The sequence below is a fragment of the Coffea arabica genome, chromosome 4e (assembly GCF_036785885.1).
Source record: "Coffea arabica cultivar ET-39 chromosome 4e, Coffea Arabica ET-39 HiFi, whole genome shotgun sequence".
NCBI lineage: Eukaryota > Viridiplantae > Streptophyta > Magnoliopsida > Gentianales > Rubiaceae > Coffea > Coffea arabica.
Window position 1 is genome coordinate 27,047,401 of NC_092317.1, and position 24,030 is coordinate 27,071,430.

General features: G+C 40.2%; 2 protein-coding genes, 1 long non-coding RNA gene and 1 pseudogene across 3 annotated transcripts; 3 read left to right on the plus strand and 1 right to left on the minus strand.

Moving 5' to 3' along the window:
* The first annotated feature begins 361 nt into the window (after positions 1 to 361).
* LOC140005754 (uncharacterized) lies at positions 362 to 4,420 on the plus strand. Its single transcript, XR_011813323.1, has 4 exons — positions 362 to 588; positions 2,952 to 3,043; positions 3,277 to 3,619; positions 3,719 to 4,420. It is a non-coding gene; the product is annotated as an uncharacterized lncRNA (long non-coding RNA).
* A 312-nt stretch (positions 4,421 to 4,732) lies between these two features.
* LOC140005541 (protein ANTAGONIST OF LIKE HETEROCHROMATIN PROTEIN 1-like) lies at positions 4,733 to 5,985 on the plus strand. Its single transcript, XM_072046549.1, has 3 exons — positions 4,733 to 5,093; positions 5,199 to 5,251; positions 5,323 to 5,985. Exons 1-3 carry the CDS (start codon positions 4,733 to 4,735, stop codon positions 5,983 to 5,985), a joined length of 1,077 nt encoding a protein of 358 aa, XP_071902650.1.
* A 4,333-nt stretch (positions 5,986 to 10,318) lies between these two features.
* Positions 10,319 to 11,245, minus strand: LOC140005542 (uncharacterized). The gene is made up of 2 exons (XM_072046550.1): positions 10,748 to 11,245; positions 10,319 to 10,633 (listed from the first exon to the last, which is right to left on the minus strand). The coding sequence occupies exons 1-2, from the start codon at positions 11,243 to 11,245 to the stop codon at positions 10,319 to 10,321; spliced, it is 813 nt and encodes a 270-aa protein (XP_071902651.1).
* Positions 11,246 to 16,226: 4,981 nt separating this feature from the next.
* Positions 16,227 to 18,779, plus strand: LOC140005543 (protein FAR1-RELATED SEQUENCE 5-like; annotated as a pseudogene).
* The last annotated feature ends 5,251 nt before the right edge of the window (positions 18,780 to 24,030 follow it).

Below are 24,030 nucleotides of genomic sequence, written 5' to 3' on the forward strand. Positions count from 1 at the left end.
TTAATATTTTTTAATGTTAGAGAGAGAGAGAGGCCAAATTGCAAGTTAAGTCAATTCTTTCACTATTTTCAACAAAAAATGTCACTTTTGGTTCTTAAAAGAAGAGATTTATTCACCGACTAAAATAATGGGGGTGTTTGGAACCCAAGTTTTTGAGCAAGTTTGTTTGCTACTAGTTTTTATACAACTTTTGCTACAGGAACCCCAAAAAACTCACAAAAACTCACGGGTTCCCTTGTTAAACTTTTAGCAAAACGACGTCGTTTTGCCTCTTTTCTTTTGAAACCCCAAAACCCAATTTTTTCTTACACGGTACTTTGACTGTTCGTCATTTTTCCACTCACAGAAGCGGTGCCCTATACAGTAATTTACCCAGCTCACCTGAGCAATTCGGCCAAGTGTGGAGGTGATCGGAGCAAAGAGAAGCGACGGCAAACAACTGCAGCTCTGTGTTGCACAGTAGACGCGCTTGATTGGTGCTGGACTAAAGGTCCGGCGAAGCTGATTAATCCTCTCCCCCATGCTCCTCCTCTTCCGAAAAATGGTTGTGCCAGTCCGTTTAGGGAAGACTGCTGTGCTTCCATTTAGGTAAGTTCCCTTCAACTAGTAGTTTTGAATTGAGGCACCCACGCATCTATTTTTTTTACTGAAACCGCAGCATTCTAGTCAACATTTTTTGGATGCTTTTGTTGATTACTCCCTGTATATGGCGTACTAGTCTCTTGGATTCTTTATGGTTTTGGTATTAAATAAGCAGCCATTTTGAGAAAGGCTGCTGAGTTAATTGCCCTCTGTTGATTTATTATACCTGGTGTCAATTTCGGACAGAGTTGAAAGCTCTGTGTTGATTAATTTGGGTAATGTGTTAATTAATTCTTTAAGATTGGTCTATTAGAATTAATTTGGGTGGTGAGTTGATTAAAGGTTTTTCACAAAAAGATTGCTCTGTGTTGCTCTGTAATGTGCTGTGTTGCTCTGGGCCAATATTGCAAAAAGACCCTGTTCTTGGTAGGAAGATGAAACCAATTGAATAGGTGCTGTTTGTTATCTTGTGTAATAGATGTCATTACACGAATGCCACTGTAGGTAAGAGATTAATGAGAAAATTCAGAGCAATTTCTTAAGTAAGTCAGGAATCTATTGAATAATTTTGATGCTAGCTTATGCAGTTCTATGTAGTGCAACAAATGATTCGAGGAATCAGAAAATGGTAAGACAATCTCCAATACTTTTCGTAGTTCCTTATTGTCTCCCTTTTCCTTTCTTGTTTGCCGCTAAGGTTGTTACTTTGAAATATGCCTAATTTTGCTGTACAAGTACTGATAATATAGCCATTCTGACAGAGTAGAGTGTAAATGTCAAATCCAATTTCCATCAATTGACCACTGATTACACGAATGCCTTTCTTTGCTTGGTATGACTGACTGATTGCAACGAATTTGTTCCACCAAAGAGCTTGCTTCTTCAAGTTCTGGTTTTTGAGAAGTTCACATGTATTTTGGGTGCATTGACCGTTAAAATTCATACTGAAGGTGTAAATTAAAAACTGAACGACGTAGTAGGGAAGCATAATTACCTCTGTATGTCATTTTCGTTAAGTATTGATGAATTTAGATGTGCATACTCAACTTTTCCAAGCTCGGCAGTCTTTCTTTATCCAATCTGTTCTGAATCTCTAGGCCGGTTGCCACAAAGAAAACTGGCAGCTCTCGGTCATATTTGACATTTGAGGTCTTTCAATCTGATTCTTTGTTGTTTGTAGAATTCTGGGCAATGTGCTTTTTACCACATTGATTAAATAATTAATTACAGAGCAATCATTGTAAGACATTGCTCTGTGTTGATTAATTCTTTTTACAGCAATCTTTTTAAATCTTTAATGCAATCTTTTTTGAATTAATTCTTTTTAGCACATTGCTCTGTGTTGATTATAAGAGTTTTTTCTGGTCATTGGATGAACCATTTTTGAGGAATATGTAATGCAAAAAAGGAAAAAGGAAATCTGGTATTTTAGTTAAGAATATCTGTTGGTTTGGAGTGGTTCAATGGTCATTTTTTTACTGTAAGAGCATTTTCTATAGCTGCCATCCATTTCTAGCTTTGGGAACGAGTCATATGATGCTGCATTTAATTAAGAGAGACTGATTTCTAGAGCTAGTTGGTTGAATTTGAAATCATATTCCTCTTATTTTTATGTTTAAGTTCTGGAAAAATTTGATTTTGTCCTCCGTTAACGTGGTGATGATTGGCATTCAAATTCACATAAAAAAATAACTTCTGGATTTTAAGTTCGAATTTGAACATTGCCCTTCCTGATCGAAAAACTGCTTATGTGGATCATAGCTATTGATTTTAATGCCAAAGTATAAGCTAGGAAAAATATAGAGTTGTTACAAGGGCAATGTAACTTGTCGGAGGTGAAATAGGTGAAATAGGGCAAGAGTTGTTACAAGGGCAATGTAACTTGTCGGAGTTGTTTAAGAAGGTGTTAAAACTCTGAATTCATGTATTCTTTTGACTGCAAATAGCTATATAATGATGAGGGAGTCATTTGAAGGATTCCTTTCAAAAAAATTTTCACTTAAATTGTGTACTTATTGAGGCTTTGACAAATTAATCCATGAGTAGTAGTAAAGTTTTCATGCCTTCATTTGATTTAGGTGAAATAGGGGGTTAGCGGAATTAGTTCAAATTCTACTATTTACTTTGTAATATTTTGAATGAAGAATTTCATTTCTTTCTTGCACATATTTTTCTGTTCTATTATAGAGGTAGGTAATTTTGCTGAATTCCAATTAATTTGAGATATAGGCATACATTCTTTTGTTAACAGGTTTATGCCGCCGTGCACTAGATCCATTTCTAGAGGTTTGTTTTGGGGTATATTTTTTCACCCTGCATGTATTTTTCTGTTAGGAATTGTAAGGGATAATTTTCACTTTTGCTCACAGTCGGAAAACTCATACTTCCTGGTTCTGTTACGACTGCTTGGTCCGAGTGTGGAGAGAACGATTTACAGCTTTGCATCACCAATTACTTCAAGGTATTATTGAATTCGTCTCCTTTTACAACCCCTTCACTAATATATTGAATTAACTATTTTGTATGTCCCCTGTTCATGGCTGCCCTAGTTGGAAATTGGTATTATTTGCACGTGATTCAAGAGAATTACTTCAACATTGCTATATATTTGTTTTGGGGCTATAGATGTCATTCAATTTCTGTTTAGCATCTTTAATAGTCAATTTTCGCTAATCTTATTTGTCCTACATAAAGCGTAAAAAATCAATGGCTGGTAAGGTTGGTTCATCAAGGCAAGGTCGAGCCCAATTTCCAATGGAGCGAGAGCTTGAATTTGTGGAGTACTTGGTTGAATTAAAACGGGCTAAAAGAATGAACAAGGGCAACTTAAAGAGTGAGGTGTTCCCGGCAATTGTTGATAAATTTTGCCAAAAAAGGATGCTACTTTGATCAATCTCAAATCAAGGCGAAATATTATGCATTACGCCATCTGACTCAAGAATACAATCGCATGCGATTGAGAGTGACTGGGGCCGGATGGGATCCCCTCCTCCAGACTGTAACCATGGACGAAAGCAAATGGCAAGCTGTGATTAAGGTACTCCAATTAATTTTTTCTTTTCCATTACATAAGCTTATAAAGTGTAAAAACTATTTTTTAACATCCTTTATGTTAATTTTGGTATTAAATGTGTAGGAGAATCCATCTTTTGAGACTTACCATAACAAAGATTGCCGTGTCTTCTACATATTGTTGGAGGTGTTTGACAAAATGGATGCCCAAGGCCAATACGCAAGGGACTCAAACCAACCACCAGTTGACATCAATGACGAGATAAGAGCGAGGCAAAGTCAAGCTTTCTCCAATATAGGTGGCTAGGGTACGGAGCATGTTGACCTGACTGATGAAATGACGCCTCCTATGCAGTCAACTGGGAAATCGGATACCAAACATTCGAAAGGCAAAGGCAAAGGGAAAAGGAAGACTCTGGAATCTTCATCCGCCAAAGACGGTGACCTCCCGCCCGGTCTAAGTTGCAGCTCATACAATAATGCCATATCTTGGAAGGATGCGACGTTTGCTTTCGATCGGAGCATGTCCCAGAGCGTAGATGCCCCACCTCCCCCACCTGCTGCTACTCCAGCTCCTCCTCCTCCGATTTACGTGGATGATGACCCGTACTCGGTGGCAAAGGCAGATGCAGCCTTAAACACAATAGAAGGCTTTCCAGATAAAGTAGCTGTCACAGCAGCTGTTAAGTTGGCTGATTCCGCTGACCATCAGAGGATGTTTTTGAGTCAGAAGAGTGAGGCTAGGAAGCGGTTGTATGCACTGAAGATTAGGGGGGCAAACTCGATGATTGAGACCTGCATGTGCTTGGGGGGGTTAAGCACTAGTTGGAAGGGCTTTGTTTGCATGTTTTAATGACTCTAGAATTGTATTTGTGATTGATGGATGCTGGTTTTCCCTGTTGGGAAACGAATTTGCACTTTGGTTATTTCATTACGTAGTTTGGTTCATTTTAAGACTTACCATAATATTTCACTTTATTCAAATATTTGACTTTTTGAGTTGGCGAATAATAAATAGGAGTCTTTCTTTAATATAAGAGTTGCTTTACTAATGATCATATTCCTAGCTTGTTCCTCATTTGGTGCTTATGTATCACTTGTTTTCAAGGTGTAGGTGTTTTGCCCAAACAGAGCGTAAATGGCTAGGGCTCCGCCAAATTTTGAAGTGAATTTAGATGACCCAAATGATGCAAGACAAGCCGCAACTGCTGTGTTAATACTATCGTGGCACTTTCAAACACATCAAGTTCCAAGGACAAGGCAGCTAGTCCATACATGCCCTTTCACAGGTCAAGGTTGGGTTGACGACTTGTTGGGGGGAAAGTGCATCAGGATGCTTAACAACATGCGCATGAATGTGCCCACATTTATTCAACTTTGTCGGATATTGCGTGAATGTGGATACATTATTGAGGGCCCCTGTGATAAAGTGACTTTAGAGGAAGGAGTAGCAATTGCTTTATATGGACTGAGCCATGATTTGACACAAAGGGTGCTAGGTGAGCGATTTCAGCATTCCACTGAGACCATTCATCGACACGTGCGCCGCCTGTGCCAGTCCTTAGTCCGATTAGCACCTATTGCACTCTGACATAGGGACACAGATACTACTCATCCTCAGATTAGGAATAATAGACGATTTTATCCCTGGTTTAAGGTACGTGCCCGCATCTTAAAACTAATAAGTTTCGAAATGCAACTTTAATTTACCATAGATTCAATATGTAGGATTGCATTGGGGCTATTGATGGAACACATGTCTCGACAAGCATGCCAAGAGGGGAACAGGATGCCTTTCGTAATAGAAAGGGCATGCTTTCACAAAATGTTTTAGCTGCATATGACCACAATATGAGGTTCGTTTATGTCAGAGCTGGTTGGGAAGGTAGTGCCCATGATAGTCGTGTCTTATTGGATGCTATTTCCAATCCGGATGCAGCATTTCCAACCCCACCGGCTGGAAAATATTATGCAGTTGATGCAGCGTACAGACACATGCCAGGATTCATGGCCCCTTTCAAGAGTGGTCCAGGAGGAAGATCACAAACTACACAGAAAGGATTATTTAATCGCCGCCATTCTTCGGTTCGAAATATAATAGAGAGGACGTTTGGGGTATGGAAAATGAGGTTCAAAATTCTGAATGGTCCTATGAAAAACTATCCTATTGAGGCACAGAGGAACATTGTAGTGGCGTGCTGCGTACTACACAATTTCATTAGAGAGATGCAGCCATACGATGTCTACTTACCGGATGAAGTTAATATGGATGGCGGAGGTACCGAGGGAGCTCAAATGCCACAATTCCACGTCACTCCAGAAGCACTCCATGATTGGAAGGAATTACGAAATGCAATGGCTGATCACATGTACCTTCACCGAAATGAGTAGTATATGGTTACCAGGTCCTTATCATTTTCACGCTGTCTACTTGATTCCCACGTAGCCCGAACTAGTTTCAGTTGTATAATGTGACTTTTTTTAATATTTGGGATGAATATTTGGTCATGTAGCAATTGAAGCCTTCTGGTCATGTACTTGTTTACCGGATTCCTTTCCACTTGTGTCAATGTAATATTTTCACATGCATTCCAAATTATTTTGTTATAACAAATTATTAAACACAATACAGGTTTTGAGATTCCATATTACTGTGAAATATACGAAAATCTCCATGTTTACCTATTTAGACGCAAGCTAGTTGAAAAAGTCATAACAATTTTGTTACAGTAATATGGAGCACAATTTTTGTGGCTAGAGGAAAAAAAAATTTCTAATATTAATTGCTTTAATTTATATAAAAAAAGTTTTAGTTTAAAAAATTGCTACAGCAATTTTTAAAAAACTTATACAGTAAGTTTTTCTACAACTTCTACAGTGACCTACAGTAAAGTTTTAGACAAACTTCCAAAAAACTCAGGTTCCAAATGGGTCCAATGTTTTGAATCATTCCTGCATTTCTTATGAATAAGATTTTTGGTCACTAATTCTCATTTTTTACTACATGCACGAACAATCACAAAATTGACAAGCCCAACTGAATGTGTGGGAATGCTAATTCTATACTCAAAGATTGTGTCCCAAGATAGAAATGGTGAGAGGTTGACCTCAATACTTGGCTAAGATATTGCACCCTCCCCTGTAACCAACTTTATAGAGTTTGACATTTTTGTACCAAATTTCCAAATGGCATAGTAACGAGATTCAAAATCTTTGCTGTTAGAAAAGCAAATGTCTAAACTAACTAATCCATCTTTTTGGAGTTGCATCATTTTTAGTTTTGAGACAACTAAATCATTTAACATTTTTAGTTTTTCACTTTTAAGTTGTACTAATTGTCATAAAGATTGCTTATCTGGGGATTTTTTTTTGTTATAAAGGTTTTACTTTTCATAAAGACAACCAAAATCATTTAAAATTTTTAGCTGAGTTTTTTAAAGGCAGTCCTGCCAACCTCTTGGGCCGAGCGTCAGACTCTAAGGGTTTATGCCCTGCCGACCTCTGGGGTCGAGCATCAATTCTCAGACTTTGAAGGCTCTCCGTCGATTCGTTATTTCGATTTGTCCCCTTGCCGCCGACCTCCTAGGTCGAGCGTCAAAATCTTGAAGATAATCATGCCGACTTTCTGGGTCGGGCCCCAACTTTAAAGACAGTCAGTTCATTATCTCCGTCAGTTCATTATCTCGGTCATATCACCCCCGAGCCCTCCACTAGGACACTTAGGATTAGCTGAGTGTGCTAGTGCAAAAGTGAGAAGTTTAATAATAACGAGGAGGGACTTAAAACTTGGAAAGCCAACATTTATTCAATGATGAACTGGCACGAGGATTCCAAAAAATACAGTAAAATACCCTGGACTAGCCTATCCTACGAACAACCGCAAATTTGAGAAGTGCCAAGTGCGGGGTACCTCTACTCCGTCTAATCTCGCAAGCTTACAGTACCCAGCCCGGCTCGTCTCTAAGACCTTATATGGCCCCTCCCAGTTTGGGTCAAGCTTGTGGGAGCTATGAGCTCGGCTGACTGAGTTCTTTCTTAGGACGAGATCTCCTGGCTGGTACTGCGTACTCCTCACCCTTGCGTCGTGGTAGCGGGCGAGCTGGCTTTTATACTTAGCCATCCGTATCGCCGCTTCCTCACGCTTAGCCTCCAGCATGTCCAAGTTGCACCTGAGTTCTTCTTCGTTGGCTGACGCCACGAAATTCTGTATCCGAGGCGAGGGGAGACCGACCTCCGCGGGCACCACCGCCTCCGCCCCGTAAGTCAGGGAAAACGGGGTCTCATGAGTGACCGCCCTTGGCGTAGTGCGGTAAGCCCAGAGGACGCTAGGAAGTTCATCTAACCAGTTAGACTGGGCTAGTTCCAACCTAGTCTTTAGCCCTTGCAGAATGGTTCGATTTGCATTCTCTACCTGACCGTTGGCCTGGGGATATCCGACCGAGGTGAAGTGTTGGCCAATCCCGAGCTCGGCACACCAGCTCTTGAAGGGATTTTCAGCAAACTGTCGCCCGTTATCGGATATCAAGACATGCGGGATCCCGAAGCGGCAAACTATGTTCTTCCAGAAGAACTTCTGAATCGCCCTTCCGCAGATCGTGGCCAGGGGTTCGGCCTCCATCCACTTTGTGAAATAGTCGATGGCCACCACGAGGTGCTTGTACCTTCCAGGAGCTCGGGGGAAGGGACCCAGGAGGTCAATCCCCCACTGGGCTAAGGGCCAAGGGCTATGGATGGGGACCATCTCCCGAGTGGGTTAGTGGAGCAGCGGGGCGTGCACCTGGCAGGCTCGGCATTTCTGCACCAGAGCTGCGGCATCCCGAAACACTGAGGGCCAGTAGTAGCCTAAGAGCAGGCATTTTTTGGCCAACACTCGAGACCCCACATGTGTCGCGCACAGGCCTTCGTGAACCTCTCGGAGGACGTAGTCGCCCTCCTCGGGAGTTACGCACTTTAGCCAGGGAGACAAGTACGACCTCCTGTAGAGGGTCTCCCCGGCGTAGGCGTACTTGGCAGCTTAGAGCTGGAGTCGGCGAGCCTCGGTCTTGTTCACTGGGAGGGCACCCGAGCTGAGGAAGTCCACGAGGGGGGTCATCCAAGTGGCCGGGCTGTCTATGGCCAAGACCTGTACCGGGTCAATGCTTTTTTGTTTGACCACCTCCATCAAAACTTCCTTGCTCAGATGGGCAAACGAGGAGGACGCCAGTTTCGACAGGGCGTCCGCTCGCTTGTTCTGTGACCTTGGCACCCGCTCGATCTCAAAGAGGTTGAACAGCTTTATCGCCTTCTGCACCTTAGCCAAATATTTCTTCATGACATCCTCCTTGGCCTCATACTCCCCGCGGACTTGGTAGACTACGAGTTGAGAATCGCTCCGGACTCTGATCGCGGTTATGCCCATCTGGTGGGCTATCCGCAATCCTGTCAATAGCGCCTCGTACTCAGCCTCATTGTTTGATGCCGGGAAGTCAAATCTGAGGGCGTAGGTCAGCTCCTCTCCGGTGGGCGAGGTGAGTAGCAGACCAGCTCCGCTTCCTTCCTTACTTGAAGCCCCGTCAACAAATAGTACCCATGGCTCTACCGGCCGCGCCGCCTCGGGCATAGAGCTCGGCTCAGACACGGGTAAACTGGTTCCCTCAGCGAGGAAGTCTGCTAGGGCCTGGGCTTTGACAGAGGTGCGAGGCTGATAGCCGATGTCGTGCTCGGCCAGCTCGACGGCCCATTTGGTCATCCTGCCCGAGACTTCAGGTTTCGTGAGTATCTGCCGCAAGGGTTGGTCCGTCAGGACAGTGATGCTGTGGGCCTGAAAGTAAGGTCGGAGCTTCCGGGCGGCGTACACCAAAGCGAGGCCCAACTTTTCCGCTGGCGTGTACCGCGTCTCCGGCCCTTGTAAGGCTCGGCTAACGTAGTATATCGGCCTTTGAGCCCCCTTGTCCTCTCGCACCAAAACCGTGCTAACGGCCTCGTTGCAAGCAGACAAGTATAGGAACAGGGTCTCCCCCTGCTCCGGGGCAGTCAAAGCAGGCAGCTCGGCCAAGTATGCTTTCAGGTTGGTGAAGGCTTTCTGGCATTCCTCTGTCCATTGAAAGTCCTTTGGCGCTTTCAGGATCCGGAAGAAGGGTAGCCCCCTCACCGCGGAGCGTGAGAGTAATCTATTAAGGGCGGCCATCCTCCCCGCGAGCCGTTGGACCTCTTTGACACTCCTCGGAGGGGCCATGTCCATGATGGCCTGGAGCTTGTCCGGATTGGTCCGGATCCCCTCCCGGGAGACCAGGAAACCTAGGAACTTTCTCGACCTAACCCCGAAAGTACACTTCTTTGGGTTCAGCCGCATCCGGCTTTCCCGCAGAATGTTCAAGATTTCCCTCAGGTCGGGAACGAGTTGCTGATCAGTTCGGCTCTTGACGATCATATCGTCCACGTAGACCTCTATACTCCTGCCGATCTGATACTGGAACAGCTTGTTGACCAGACGTTGGTAGGTAGCTCCAGCGTTCTTTAGTCCAAACGGCGTGGTCCGGTAGCAGTAAGTTCCTTCCTCGATGATGAAGGAAGTCTTTTCCCGATCCTCCTCGGCCATCTCTATCTGGTGGTATCCCTTGAAAGCATCCAGGAAACACAAAACGTCAAAACCAACAGTAGCATCTACTAACTTGTCAATCCTCGACAAGGGGAAGCAGTCTTTCGGGCAGGCTTTATTTAGATCTGTAAAGTCCACGCACCTCCTCTAGGACTGGTCCTCCTTCTTCACCGGGACAGGGTTGGCTAGCCAGGTCGGGTAGTAGACCTCCAGGATGATTTTGGATTCCAGTTGCTTACCGACCTCCTTCCTGATCACTTCATTCCTCTCTGGAGCGAAGTTCCTCTTCCTCTGCTTCACTGGCTTGAAGCGGGGATATATGTTGAGGTGGTGGACGGCCAGGTCAGTCGGAATCCCAGGCATGTCCTCTACTGTCCACGCGAAGACCTGGGCGTACTTCTTTAGTAGAGCCTTCAAGTCATTCTTCTCTTCGGGAGGTAGCGACGCACCGACGCAGAGGACCTGGTCAGGCCTGTCTTCTCTCAGTGGGAACTCCTCAATCTCGTCCTGGGCGCTCAATTACTGGGCCTCCTCCCCTGGGATGTAAGGCTCCAAGCTGGTCGTCTGGGCGACCACCTGCTCATGTCCCCGGAGCATGGCCAGGTAGCAAGCTCGGGCCACCTCTGGATCTCCATGTACCTCAGCTATTCCTCCCGGGGTGGGGAATTTGACGCTGAGATGGAGAGACGACGGGATAGCTCGGAGGGCGTTCAAGGCGGGCCGTCCCAAGAACACGTTGTACGGGGACGGTTGCTTGACCACCACGAAATTGACGGGGATGGTCCGGCACTTGGGCGTCTGCCCTACCGTAACCATCAGGGTGATCATCCCCTCCGGAGTGATGGGCGGTCCGGTAAAGCCCACCAGGGGTGTCCGAACTGGGGTGAGCTGTCCGTCCTCCAAGCCGAGCTCCTTGAACACCCTGTAGAACAGGATGTCCACCGCGCTCCCCTGGTCGACGTACACTTTCTTCACCCGATAATTATTGGTCACGACGTCTATCACGATGGCCTCGTGGTTACCAGACGCCAGGGGAACCGCGTCCTTTGGTCCGAAGGTGACCTCCTCGTCCATGCGCAGACGTTTCAGGGAGTCATCCCCCTCGGGGGGAGGTCGCCGGTTCTTCCTGGCTGCATGGCTGTCCCCCCCCGTAGGGCCCCCAGCGATGGTGTTTATCTCCCCTGCTAGGATCCGGGTCAGGGTAGTCGGCCCGGGGGAAGTCACGGCGCTCAGGGCGGTCGCGACGCTGGGCCTCCCCCTGGTCCCCGCGGTAGGTGCGTCCTGGCCCCTGGCCCGGTCGACCTGGCCGCAAGAACTGCCCCAGGAAATCTCGCTGGATCAGATCTTCGATCTCCTTCTGCAGGGCCCAGCATCCCTCCGTATCGTGCCCAACATCCCGGTGGAAGGCACAGTACCGGTCCTGGTTTCTTTTGTTCCGGGGTGTTCCCATCTTAGGCGGCCGCTCTCCTAGGCCTTCCGCCTCCATAACGGCCAGAATCTGGGCTCTGGGCCGATTTAGGGGGGTGCAGCCTTTTTCCGGAAGTGGCGGTTGAGCGGGAGCTTTATCCTTCGAGAGCCGGTCGAAGACGTTCTTCTTGGCCGGGCCGTCCTTGCTCTCGGGGGGGTTTCCCCGTCCCCTCCGATCTTCGAGCTCCCGATCTGACTCTTTCCTCAGGCGAGCTGCCTCCTCGGCATTGGCGGCGGCGTACGCCCTGGTCAGGAGCTCATCCAGGTTAACGGGAGGCTTCTCGGCGAGCTTGTAGAAAAGCTCCTCCACCCTGAGCCCGTTTACGAAGGCGGCAATGACCACCTTTTCATCCTTGTCCCTGATCTGCAAGCTCTCTGTGTTGAAGCGGGTCATGAAACTCTTCAAGGACTCGTCCGGCTTCTGCTTGATCGCCATTAGGTGAGCCGCATTTTTCGAGTAAGTTTTCGAGGAGACGAACTGGGCGGCGAACTGTCTGGCCAGCTCCATGAAACTCAGATGGACCCCGGTGCCAGGCCTTGGAACCAGAGCCGGGCCTTACCCTTCAGAAACATGGGGAAGGTCTTGCAGCGGAGTGCATCCGCAGCGGTTTGCAGACGCATATACGTCAGGAAGACCGAGAGGTGGTCGTCCGGGTCGGTCGAGCCGTCATACAGCTCGATGTTCGGGATTTTAAACCACCGGGGCGGTGGGTAGTCCTCTATCTCTCGTTTAAAGGCGAGGTAGTTTAGTTGTCCTCGTACAGTTGGGGCCGCAAGATCTGCTCGAGTTCGTCTCAAACAGGCTTCCACTGGGGAAGGTCTCGCGGCCGGCTCTTAACAGACCGGTCGGGAGATTGATCAGGCCCGTTCCGCACAGGTTTTCGCGGGGAGGGGTCTCTCGGCCTACTCCCCGCAGACCGGTCGCGGGAGTACTTTTTGCTGTCCCCAACCACCGAGGCTCGGGGGTGAGGGGGAGTCCATGGCCGCTTCCTTCTGGGGGCTGGTCTCGTGACTCATCCTCCGAGGGGTCGGGAAGTGGTTCCTTCTCCTTCCCCTTCACCTTGGAGGTCTGTGCGCCACCAGCCTCGCCCCCCTCCTTCGCCTGCCGGATTATGTCTTCCAACATGGGGAGGTTCTCCGACACAAACTGGAGGATCTGTTGTCTCCGTTCCCCTGACAGGGGGGAGCCCCCAGAGCCCGGATCCGCCCCAGCCTCCATTCGCCGGGATCCGTCACCGGCTCCAGGGCCGGTGCTCTCCACGGTTCGCTTAGAACGCGTTCTCGCCATCAACGTAACTTCGATTACCTTTCGTTCCCACAGACGGCGCCAACTGAAGAAGCACGGAACTTCCCCGGACCGAGCTGAGCAGATGAGCTCGGCTCGCTGATGGAAAGAGCGCGTCCTAAGCCTGAAAGACAAACAAGAGAGTGAACTAACAGGGGCCCTGAGGTCGTCTCCGAGGGCACTCCGACGGTGAAGTTAGCTTTCCGGTGAGTCAGGTTCACGGGAAGTAGAACGGTCGGGAGTAATTGTCCAATCATGAGCGTACCTTGCGCAGCCGGTGTGCGTTATTATTTATACCTGCTTAGGAGTCCGACCTCCGTACGTTTCGGGACCTGTCCAGAATAGCCTCAATCCCGCACTGAGGGGGAACGATCCCGACCTAGGCGGGATTGCTCTTTGGAACCCCTTGGAGCCCTAGCGGTGGGGGGCCGCGGGAAGGTTCCCGTGGGCCTGGGGGTCTAGGCCCAGCTCAGACCCTCCTGGGCTGCCACGTGTATAGGCCCGGGACGGGGCCTCTGCAGATACCACCAAGTGATGAAGTAATTGAGAATCTACCTTTGCCACCACACCTTGTAACCCCTTTGTCCGACAGATCTCCAAGCCAAAACACAAAGCTTGTGCCTCGGCTTCTAGAACATTTCCTCCCCAAATTCCTTATAGAAAGCCACAACAACCTTCCACCAGTGATCACGGATGATGCCTCATACAAAGTGAATTAACTTGATTTTTCTCTACATTTCGTGCAACAGAGATTTTTGGTCAGTCTATCAAATTTGGATTAGCTGGTCACAAACAGAATGTTTTCTTTTTTCTCATTTTAGTATAGGGCTACTATGTTGTCTGGAAAGGATGATTGTAGTTTTCTAACTATAATTAGTATGGTAGGACTAACGCTTCAATCTTGAGAAAGGCTTCCTAATGGTTGAAGGTAATTGCTTTATAGAGTTCAATAGTAATTTCAACATACAAATAGGAACATGATTAATCAACTTAAGAAAGAAAAAATGATGTAAAGACAACTTGCTAATGAACATTTTTAACTGAACTGATTGATACAAAGTATAGTAAGCATATACGTAAGAATACCAAACATGCAAACTTACAAGATTTTCTTTCAAAACCATTGCACCAAGGATGAAAAATTTTCTCAACTATTTTAGCAAAATCAATTGAGATCCAGTCTAGAATTAGATAACCTAAAATGATCACAACTCAAATATGGGTGATAGGGCAAACAGGTGACCTTAACACTTGTAAACCAAGACAATTAACGTCTACCTGATAATGGCTTGAAATTTGAAAGAAATTGTAGAATTGAGGGAAAAAAAAACAAAAAAGACCAAGTACCTGAAGTTAGTTCAGTCATTGATAGAATAAGACAACACTTTTGTACCTGAATTGATAAGAGTACATCTAAACAATGGGCAAGTATTTCAATCATTGGAATTGTATGTTATTTTTTTTTACTCCAAAAAAGGATATTTTGAAGCAATTCAACTTTCAAGTCTAAAAAACATAGAGCATTTTTGCTCAACATTTTAGAAGTTGAGGGCAGTACAACCAAGAAAAATGCCTGAGAAATTTATCATGATGAAAAGGAACAATAACAAAACGTAATTAAAAACATCCTACTTAATCAAAACCAAGAAGTCCTTTTTAAGTTTTCTACAAATTTAAATAGATAAGGACATGTAAAGTTAGAGATAATTTTTATGTATACTGTCAATGTAAACATAGTTTACTGTGACAGTTAACAAAATTGCGCTACATCATTTAGTCACTTAATTTACTGGTTAGCAACCTTCTTCCAATCACTTCATATTCACAAAATACTGGTCCTAACTAATATAAAACTCTCTTAGTTAGCAGTCTTCTTCTATGACGTGCATATTCAAGGAACAAGAGATCGTTTGTAAAACCCTACAGCTTACACACGCCATACATAATCTACCCCTTCTCCTTGCATCAATACTTCATTCATCCGCATAACAACTTCATAGTTCTGCAAAACAGGTTAGTTCTTTATAAATCTTTCTCCAAAATTGTGAAATCTTATGCATAATTTTGGCAAATTTATGTCTTTATTTGTAACTTTGGTAACTTTAAATATGAACCATAGCCTTATAACTAATTCAAGTAGGCATCTTATGGATGCTAGAAAAACTTATGATCTTTCTAGCCTGTTGAGTTTTTCTTTTCCAAGCTTTGGTCGAACCCTTATAGTGACTTCATATACATTGGACAAATCCCCTCAAATTGAAAATTGGTTAATGCATCTTAATTGGAAAAATTCAGTCTTCCTTTCTTGCTTCTGAAATTTTATATTGCGAAAATTTGCTTTTGCTCCTAAAATGTTAAAAATAAAGCTACCGCTAGGTTTCATACATATATTCAAACTTGAATCTTTTGAAAGGTTGCCTTGCTCCTGCCAGAAGGTAAGTATTTCTAAGAAGAGTGTGTGACTGTGACTCTTCTCTTTGAAAAAGAAGGAGGTATATACTCACATGGTGACTCATATAGTTGTCATAATAAAATGATTGCAAGTTTGGATTGCTTACCTATTTATATTTAGGTAGTCATATGAGTGTACTGTGATTGCATAAAAAAAAGTTTGTCTCACTGGTGTACGGGAATTGTCCTAATATAATCAATTCTTGATGCTTTTTTTTTTTTTTACTTCATAGAAATGAGTAATAGATGTTATTCGCATTATGGTTTTGACTTTAAATGAAGTAACTGATGTACTTTGCCAACGATTCCGTAGTTTGATTTCTCTTTGCATCATAATGTTCAGTAGTATTACAATAGGTGGAAGAGTCTTATTCTGTACGTTACTCATCCTGAGTTCTTAATGACTAATGCATAATTATTGCTTGCTATTTATAGACTGAAAACATTAGATATTCTGTTGGAAGAGGACTATTAAGAACTTGACTCCATTTTCTTTTTCCTTATCAATACCGTAAATATAACGTGAAGAAATATCTGATTTCTTTTTTCATCAATAACAGGTTTAATAATGGTTGTTGAACTTATATTTTTTTTTTATTGATGCTAGTATGTAGTTGAAACTCGGTTAACTCATCCTTATTTCAATCCCTAGCTGCAATAGGGATTATATGTCATCCAAAAAAAAATGATTATACTGTCTTTCTTATGCAAGAACATGTTGAATATTTTAGTTTCTTTTTTGCTTGGTACAACTTTGCAATACTATTAAATTGCAGGATTGATTTAAGATCCTGATGACAGATTCACCTCATCAAGAATCTAATACAAAAGAAACCATTCAAAATTTGGATGATGAGGATGATATTGAGATATTTTAAGATTCAGCTAAGGTAAAAGTCAATGATGGAGACCAATTTAAAAGTGATACAAATCAGCCAGTCCTTGAAACTTTAGCCAATGGACTAGTTTATCATGCAAAAGTAATGGACCATATGAAGGGATGGAATTCCAATCTTCAGAGGATGCTTTCAAATGTTATAGCAAGCATGCCCACAATAAAGGATTTAGTGTGCGAAAAAATCGGGTTAGGAAATCAAGAACAGATAAGTCAATAATTGGAAGAGAGTTTGTTTGTTCAAAAGAAGGTTTCCGTTCCAAGAAAAATTCTCAAACTAGTATGCCATGAGATCAAACAAGAGAAGGATGTAAAGCACTGGTACAAGTATCAAAAAAGGAAGAAGCGAAGTGGGTTATCACTATATTTCTTGGAGAACATAATCATCAATTTGCTTCTCCTTATAGCAATAAGTTTCTCCATTCAAAAGAAAAAAGACCGAGGCTCAAAAGAATCTCATTGATATGCTCAAAAGAATCTCATTGATATGCTGGATCAGTCAGGTATTCGTCCAAGTAAAATTGTATCAGTTTTGGGTACTCAAGCACCGAGTATTGAGCATTTGAATATGACTGATCAGAATGTAATTATTTGAGCACAAAAGGGTAACAGTTCCTTGAGAAAGGAGAAGCACAATTGATGCTCCAATATTTTCAGAAGCGACAATCTAAAAATCCTGGCTTTTTTTATGCGCTCCAAATGGATGTAGAGGGTCACTTGGCCAATTGTTTTGGGATTGATGCTGAATCGAGATCATCATATGAATATTTGGGCAAATTACACTTCACCTCCCTGTGGTTTAGTGCTTTTTTACATAATTCTCCTATGGTTTTAAAAGTTATACATAATTCCCTCATAATTTGAATTAAAGTGTTAAAGTGACAAAATTTGTAATCCATAATGGAGTGAACTAAAATATAAAAAATATCCCTATGTAAAGTTGAAAATTATTTATTAAGCACAGGGCGTTATTTATATATTTTAAAAATCATAAGGGGGTCATATGGTAAAATACTAAATCATAAGGGAGTAATATGGTAAAATATAATACCATATAGGGTTAGAGTGTCACACATATTATGTCTATATATTTTGATCATTTCAACCATTTTAGTTTTTAAATAATGGTTATTTCGATATTTTCATATGTTCCATTACGAATGATCATTTCCGTCACTTTGACACTTTAATTTAAACTATGAGAGGGTTATATATAGTTTTTAAAATTATAGGGGGATTATGTAAAAAAATAGCTATGCTACAGGGGTTAAAGTGTAATTTGCCCTAAATATAAGATGCCTTTTGTCCCATTTACCGGAGTTAATCACCACCATCAATCCATTTTATTTGGATGTGCTCTACTATAGGATGAAACGGAAGAAACTTTTGTCCGGTTGTTGCAGACTTTTGGTTAAAGGAAATGTATGGGCATCCTCCTAAGTTATTACAGACCAAGATACTGCAATAACAAATGCTGTTGCCAGAGTTCTCTCTCAAACTACAAATCACTTCTGCATGTGGCACATTGAGAAGAAATTTCCAGAAACACTAAGTCAAATTTATCATCAAAATAATGAATTCAAGTATTATTTCTCAAGAAGCATACATTGATACGTGATACGATCACTCCAAAAGAATTTGAGATGGCTTGGGCTGAAGTAATTGAGAATTATGGTCTCTAGAATAACACTTGGTTATAGAGCATATATGCTATTCGTAAGAAATGGATCCCTGCTTATGTGCAAGCTAATTTTTGTACAAGTAAATAATTTTTCCCTTTCTTGAACAAAAGTTGATATTGGCTTTACTTGATAGTAACTCTAATTATATCTTCCTTTATACTCCCTCCATCCCATTTTATATGTCTTGGTTTCTAGTTTGATTTGTTTCAAAATATTTGTCATAGTTTAAAATAGAAATAAATGAAACTCAACTTTTCAAGTATACCATTAATACTTCAAGGAGAAGCATTTAAATCATCTTCTTCTAATAAATCATGTTACCAATTATCTTTGTTTTTGGGTAGTTTTGCCCTTTTTTTAAAAAAATTTCAAACCCAACTTACAAAATGTTGAGGCATAATTGAGGGATAATAATGGAAATAAATTCTTTGGTAACTTATGTGTCTTGGTCAAATTTTACTTTTCTTAAACTATTTTTAAAATTGACCATGACATATAAAATTAGACGGAGGGAGTGTGATATATATTTTTTATTTTGGCTTTAATTTATTTATTGGATTTTTTTTATTCGAAGGTATGCCAACTACACAAAGAAGTGAAAGCATAAACAAAATTTTCAAAGATTTTTTGAATTTTAGCACACCTATGAGTAAATTTATGGTTCAATATCACAAGGCAGTTAAAGCAAGATATGATAAGGAAAAAGAGAAAAATTTCAAAACAAAGAATACAAAAGCCATTTTGGAGACTTTATACCGCATGGAAGATGAAACATCTAAAGGATACACGAGAAAGGTTTTCAGAATGCTGTCACGCCCCATTTTTTAAATAAAAGGGAAGGTGCTTAAAAATGAGTTTTTTATTTTAGAAAATAAAGAAAAATGGCCTAAAACAGAATTTAGAAAATGCGACAGTTTGGATCCAAAATAATAGTTTAAAAAAAATTTTAGAAAAAAAGAATTGCTACTTAGTATCGAATTTAGGTGCACCAAGTCACCCAAAAATTGTTTTAAAAAAAAGAAAATAAATAAACCTTTTTAGACAACTTCAAATCTTTGAAAATGAGAGAAAAGGGTTTGGGAGTCACGGTTAAAAAAAGAGAAAGCAAAGATTTGATTGACTCAAATCTAAGGCACCTTTTCAACCTAACCAATACTAGTTGCGAAATTTAGTCAAAAATTTTAATTTAATCTCTAAACTTATCACATTCAAATGTTTCAATACGGATGCAAACCTAGACCTAAAGGATATCAGGAGAAAAGAAATGTTTCTTCAAAATTTAATTGGTACCAATCACATTAACTGTGGAACCCAAGAATCCCTTGAAGGGGTCACAAAAATATAAAAGATGAGACTCAAAAAAAAATTATGATATATAGATAAATATATATGACCTAAAAGAGTGGAATGCAATATAACGGGTGCAAAAAACTAAAAAACGTGATATATTTTTCTTTCATATGGAGGGGTAATAGCATGCTAAAGTTAAAAAACCATACTCGCCTATTTTCTATATTCATATGGTGATTCTTCTAATCTAGACAAACAAATAGGCTAACCTATTTTCTAATTAGTTAAATGAAATGCAAGTCTAAATGATATGGTTTGTGCATATAGGGACAAGGGAATAATATGAGAGGACATATCATGCAAATGAAAATAATCTAAAATGAAAAAATGTATGAAATGCAATAAATGTCACGCCAAAGTATGAATCTAGCACGTAAATGGCCTAAAAGTCTAGCATTGGACTAACTCATTTTTACAAGTCTTCACTAGCGTTGGACTAGTAAGAAATCGAGAAGAAAAGCCACAACTAACATTGGATTTGTGTGGTGACGTCATGCACTCATTATAAATAAATAAAACATATAGAGTATAATTAAAATAAATAAATATATAGAGCACGTCGAGCATATAGATCACATAGTATATAGACATAATATCTAGATGCAAAATCATAGAGAAAACAAATAAAACACATAAGTATATAAACACACAAGCACACAAACACATAAGACAAAACTATTACATTGGGAGCCCTAATTACAATCTAAAAGGGGAAATATAAGATAATAAACCTATCTAACATATCTATTATACTTATCTATTATAACCTATCTATTACATTGCCTATCTAATTACATTTCTTGCAAAGAGGATATAACCTATCTATTACAATTTGGGCATTTAAATAGCCTCCAAATAATCATAAGACTTAAATTAAACTAACATAAAAATGAATAAAAGCTTAAAATAAATAAATTAAAAAAACACATAAAACATATAAATATATTGGAGTATATAGGAGCACATAAAAGAAATTTAAAGGATAATAAGGGTACCTCCCTTTTAAAGTAGTGGCTAAGTGAGGGGAAAGGAAAATTGTCTATTTTTCCAAAATCAACAAACGGTTAATGCACCAATTCAATTGACAATTAATTATTAAAGATAAAAAATTAATCTAATAAATTAACACTCCAAGCAATGCATGAAGAATCAAAGAGTCAAGGGAAATCTTAATAATAAAAGCAACAAAGATTCTTAGGGACCAAAATGGGAAAATCAAAAGTTGTTGGGGCAAAAGTATGAATTTATTAAAAATTAGGGGCTAGAATGAAAATTTTGCAAAATAATTTTACTACTCTATTATTCGTAATATAATCAGATTTGAACTAATTAACCACCAAAAATAGTTTTGAGCCGTCGAACCAAAACTTATTTGCATTAATTTCTAAAGTTGCCAAATCGAAACTCTAAACTTAACAAATTTATTTTGACCCCAATTGTACTTAAAAAACCAGAATTAATTCACCAACATATGCATAAGCATTATGAAGGAGGACCTCTATCCATTTTCACAATATTTTGCGCCTTAGCATAATTACGCAAAACATTAGGGGGCCGTATTGCAAATATTTGTTGTGGACCTAGATGAGAAATCTACTAATTATAAGAACACAAAAAATTTTTTAGAAAATTGAAGAGTGCTTAAAATATACAAAATGTCAAAATTACACATTAAAAGAAAAATGAAGACAAGAAAAATTTTATATATGGTCATAAGCCCCCGGCTCGAGTTAAAATCAACAGATAACCCAACATAAACCACATGAACAAACCCAAGATAAACTAAAGATTAGCCCACACTCCCCAAACATCCATCTTTATCCAAGGCCCAACTTAAAAGGGGATAAACTTATTATTGCATTAGGTCCAAAAAGAAAAACAAAGCAAGCCATGGAAAATAGAAAGAAAAGGAAAAATGGAAAAAAAAATTGCATTAGGCCTACCTGTGGCCGGGATCTGGAAAATATTCTGGCCACATGGCCGAAACTCTTGTCAGAAAAAAAATCAAAGAATTGTAACATCAAATTTTGATATGAACATGAGCCTTAGAACATTGCAAATACATCTAAAACATCAAACAAGATCCCTAAATGCCATAAATCAAGCAAAATAGCATCTAAAGCTCAAAGCCACAACATTGATTCCAACCCATGTTGTCTCTTAAAACAAAACAAAGGTCCATGGAAATTGCATGATTGGATTACTAAGACGGTAAGGAGCAAAACTGATCTACTTGCCGCGCCCCATTTTTTAAAATGAAAAAATAAAATTACGATTACGGGTTTATAAAAATGAATTTTGATTGAAAAAATGAGTTTTGATTTTTAGAAAATAAATAAAGAAAATGGGCCTAAAATGGGACTTAAAATTACGACGATTTTGATCCAAAATAATAGTTTAAAAAGGATTTTTAAAGAAGAAAAAAATAGGAGTCGCCATTTGGTATAGAGTTAAGGTGTACCAAGTCACCTAAAATAAATTTTAAATGAAAAGTAGAAAAAACCCTTTTTAAACGACTCCAAATCTGCGAAAATCAAAAGAAAAGGGGTCGGGAGTCATGGTTGAAGAAAGGGAAGGCAAGGATAAAATTCAAGGCACCCTTTCAATCTGGCCAAGGCTAGTTGCGTGATTTAGTCAAAAGTTTTCTTAATTTAACCTAAAAAATTATCACATTTGGACGTTACTACATGAAATGCAAACCTAGACCTAATAGCTATTGAAAGGGTCAATATGTCTTTTCAAAGCTTGATTGGTGCTAATCGCATTAATTACGATGTCCAAAAGTGACTCTTTGAAGAGGTCACGAATTTTGCAAAAGATGAGACTCGAAGAAAAGAAAGAAAGAAAATAATAATATACAAATATACATGACCTAAGGAATGCATCATAATGGGTGCGGGGAACTAATATTCATGACTTTAATTTTCCCTTTAATAGAGGGAATACGAGCGTACTAAAGCTTAGAGAGCCATACTCGTCCATATCCCATATTCGAGGGTATTTCTCCTATCTAATCAAGCAAATGATCTAACCTGTTTCTAACTTTTCTTAAATGAAAATGCAATTCTAATGTCATGTTTAAAACATAGGGATAAGGAGTATACATATAGGTGAAATATGGGGTAAGGAATGTACATATAAGGGGAATATGAGATAAGGGATATACATAAAAGGGAAATGTCATGCCAAATGAAGAAACCCTAAAAAAGTAGAAAATATGCATAAAAATATAGTGATTATCACACAAACATGATCTAGCGCGTGGATGGTCCCTAAGGGTCTAGCGTTGGACTAGCCCATGTCTATAAGTTCTCACTAGCATTGGACTAGTGAGTGATCGGAAAAAAGGGCTACAACTAGCGTTGGACTAGTGTGGAATCGGAATAAGGGCCACAACTAGCGTTAGACTAGTGAGGTGACGTCATACTTATTATAATCAAAATAAATCATACAAAACATGATAAAAGCAAATAAACACATAAATCACACATAGCACATAACACATAAACATGATATCTAGATGCAAGACCCTAAGAAAGCGAGTAACACGTAAACACACAAAGCAAATAGAGCAAATGAAAACCTAACTATTACATTTGGGGGCCTAACTACAATCTAAAGGGGGGAAGTAATAAAATAAATGATAAAATAAATGCCTAACTATTACATCTTGGCATTTAAATGCCTTTCAAATGACCAAAATTAAATTAAGACAAATATACAAAATTAAAATAAAATAAAGTGAATAAAGAAATAAGTGAAATAACAAAAACATTCAAAAAAAGGTATGCAATTTCACACATAAAATCACATAGTAGCACATAGGATCAAATAAAATCAAAATAAAGGAGTAGAATGTACCTCCTTTGAATTGGTGACCTAAAGAAAATGAAATTTTTCTTATTTACCCTCAAAAACAAAGAAAAGGGTCAAGGCATCACTTTAATTAACAAATAATCACAAGAAGTAGCAATAAATACGAAATTGAATCAATCAAGGCATTCAAATGAAAGTAAACAACCCATATTTAACATATTAAAACAAATAAGGACCCAATTGAAAAAATTAAAGAAGTTTGAGGGGTCAAATAATTATTATTACAAATATTAAGGGTCTAAATTAAAATAAAAATAAAATTAATGGCTTAAGATGAAACCTACCAAAATCAAATGCTAAAATTTACAAAGTAAATCAAAATTCTCTCATCAAACCCCAAAATAAAAATATTACCCAAATATTTAATTGTTTTACTAAAAATCCAAATAAAATTATAAATCTAGAAGAAATTATTAAAACTTCAAATTCTCTCCTAAAACTTACCAATAATCTATCCAAAAATCACATAAAAACATGTCAGAGAAAAATAACATTTTAAAAGGATAAAATTGATTAAAATTTCCAATTTTTTTGGCCATAGTAGAATAAGAGGAAACTAGGGGTGTTAAAATGCAATTTCGGAATTATTTTGCATGCAAGTATCAAAGCATCTTCCTCTGCAACATTCCAGCCGCAGCTTTCTTTCCATTTCATCACACAGACAAGTCCACCGAATATCAGGATTTTAGATAAAAACAAACAAACGCTACAAGTCTCAATCATCAACTAAACCAAACACTACATTTTGTTGCAGGATTAAAGCATAAAATCTGGGTTGACCATCAGGGATAAAAGAAATAAACAGCAAAAGAAAGAAAAAAGTGCAGCAGGAGTTTCTCTGCCACTTTGCAAC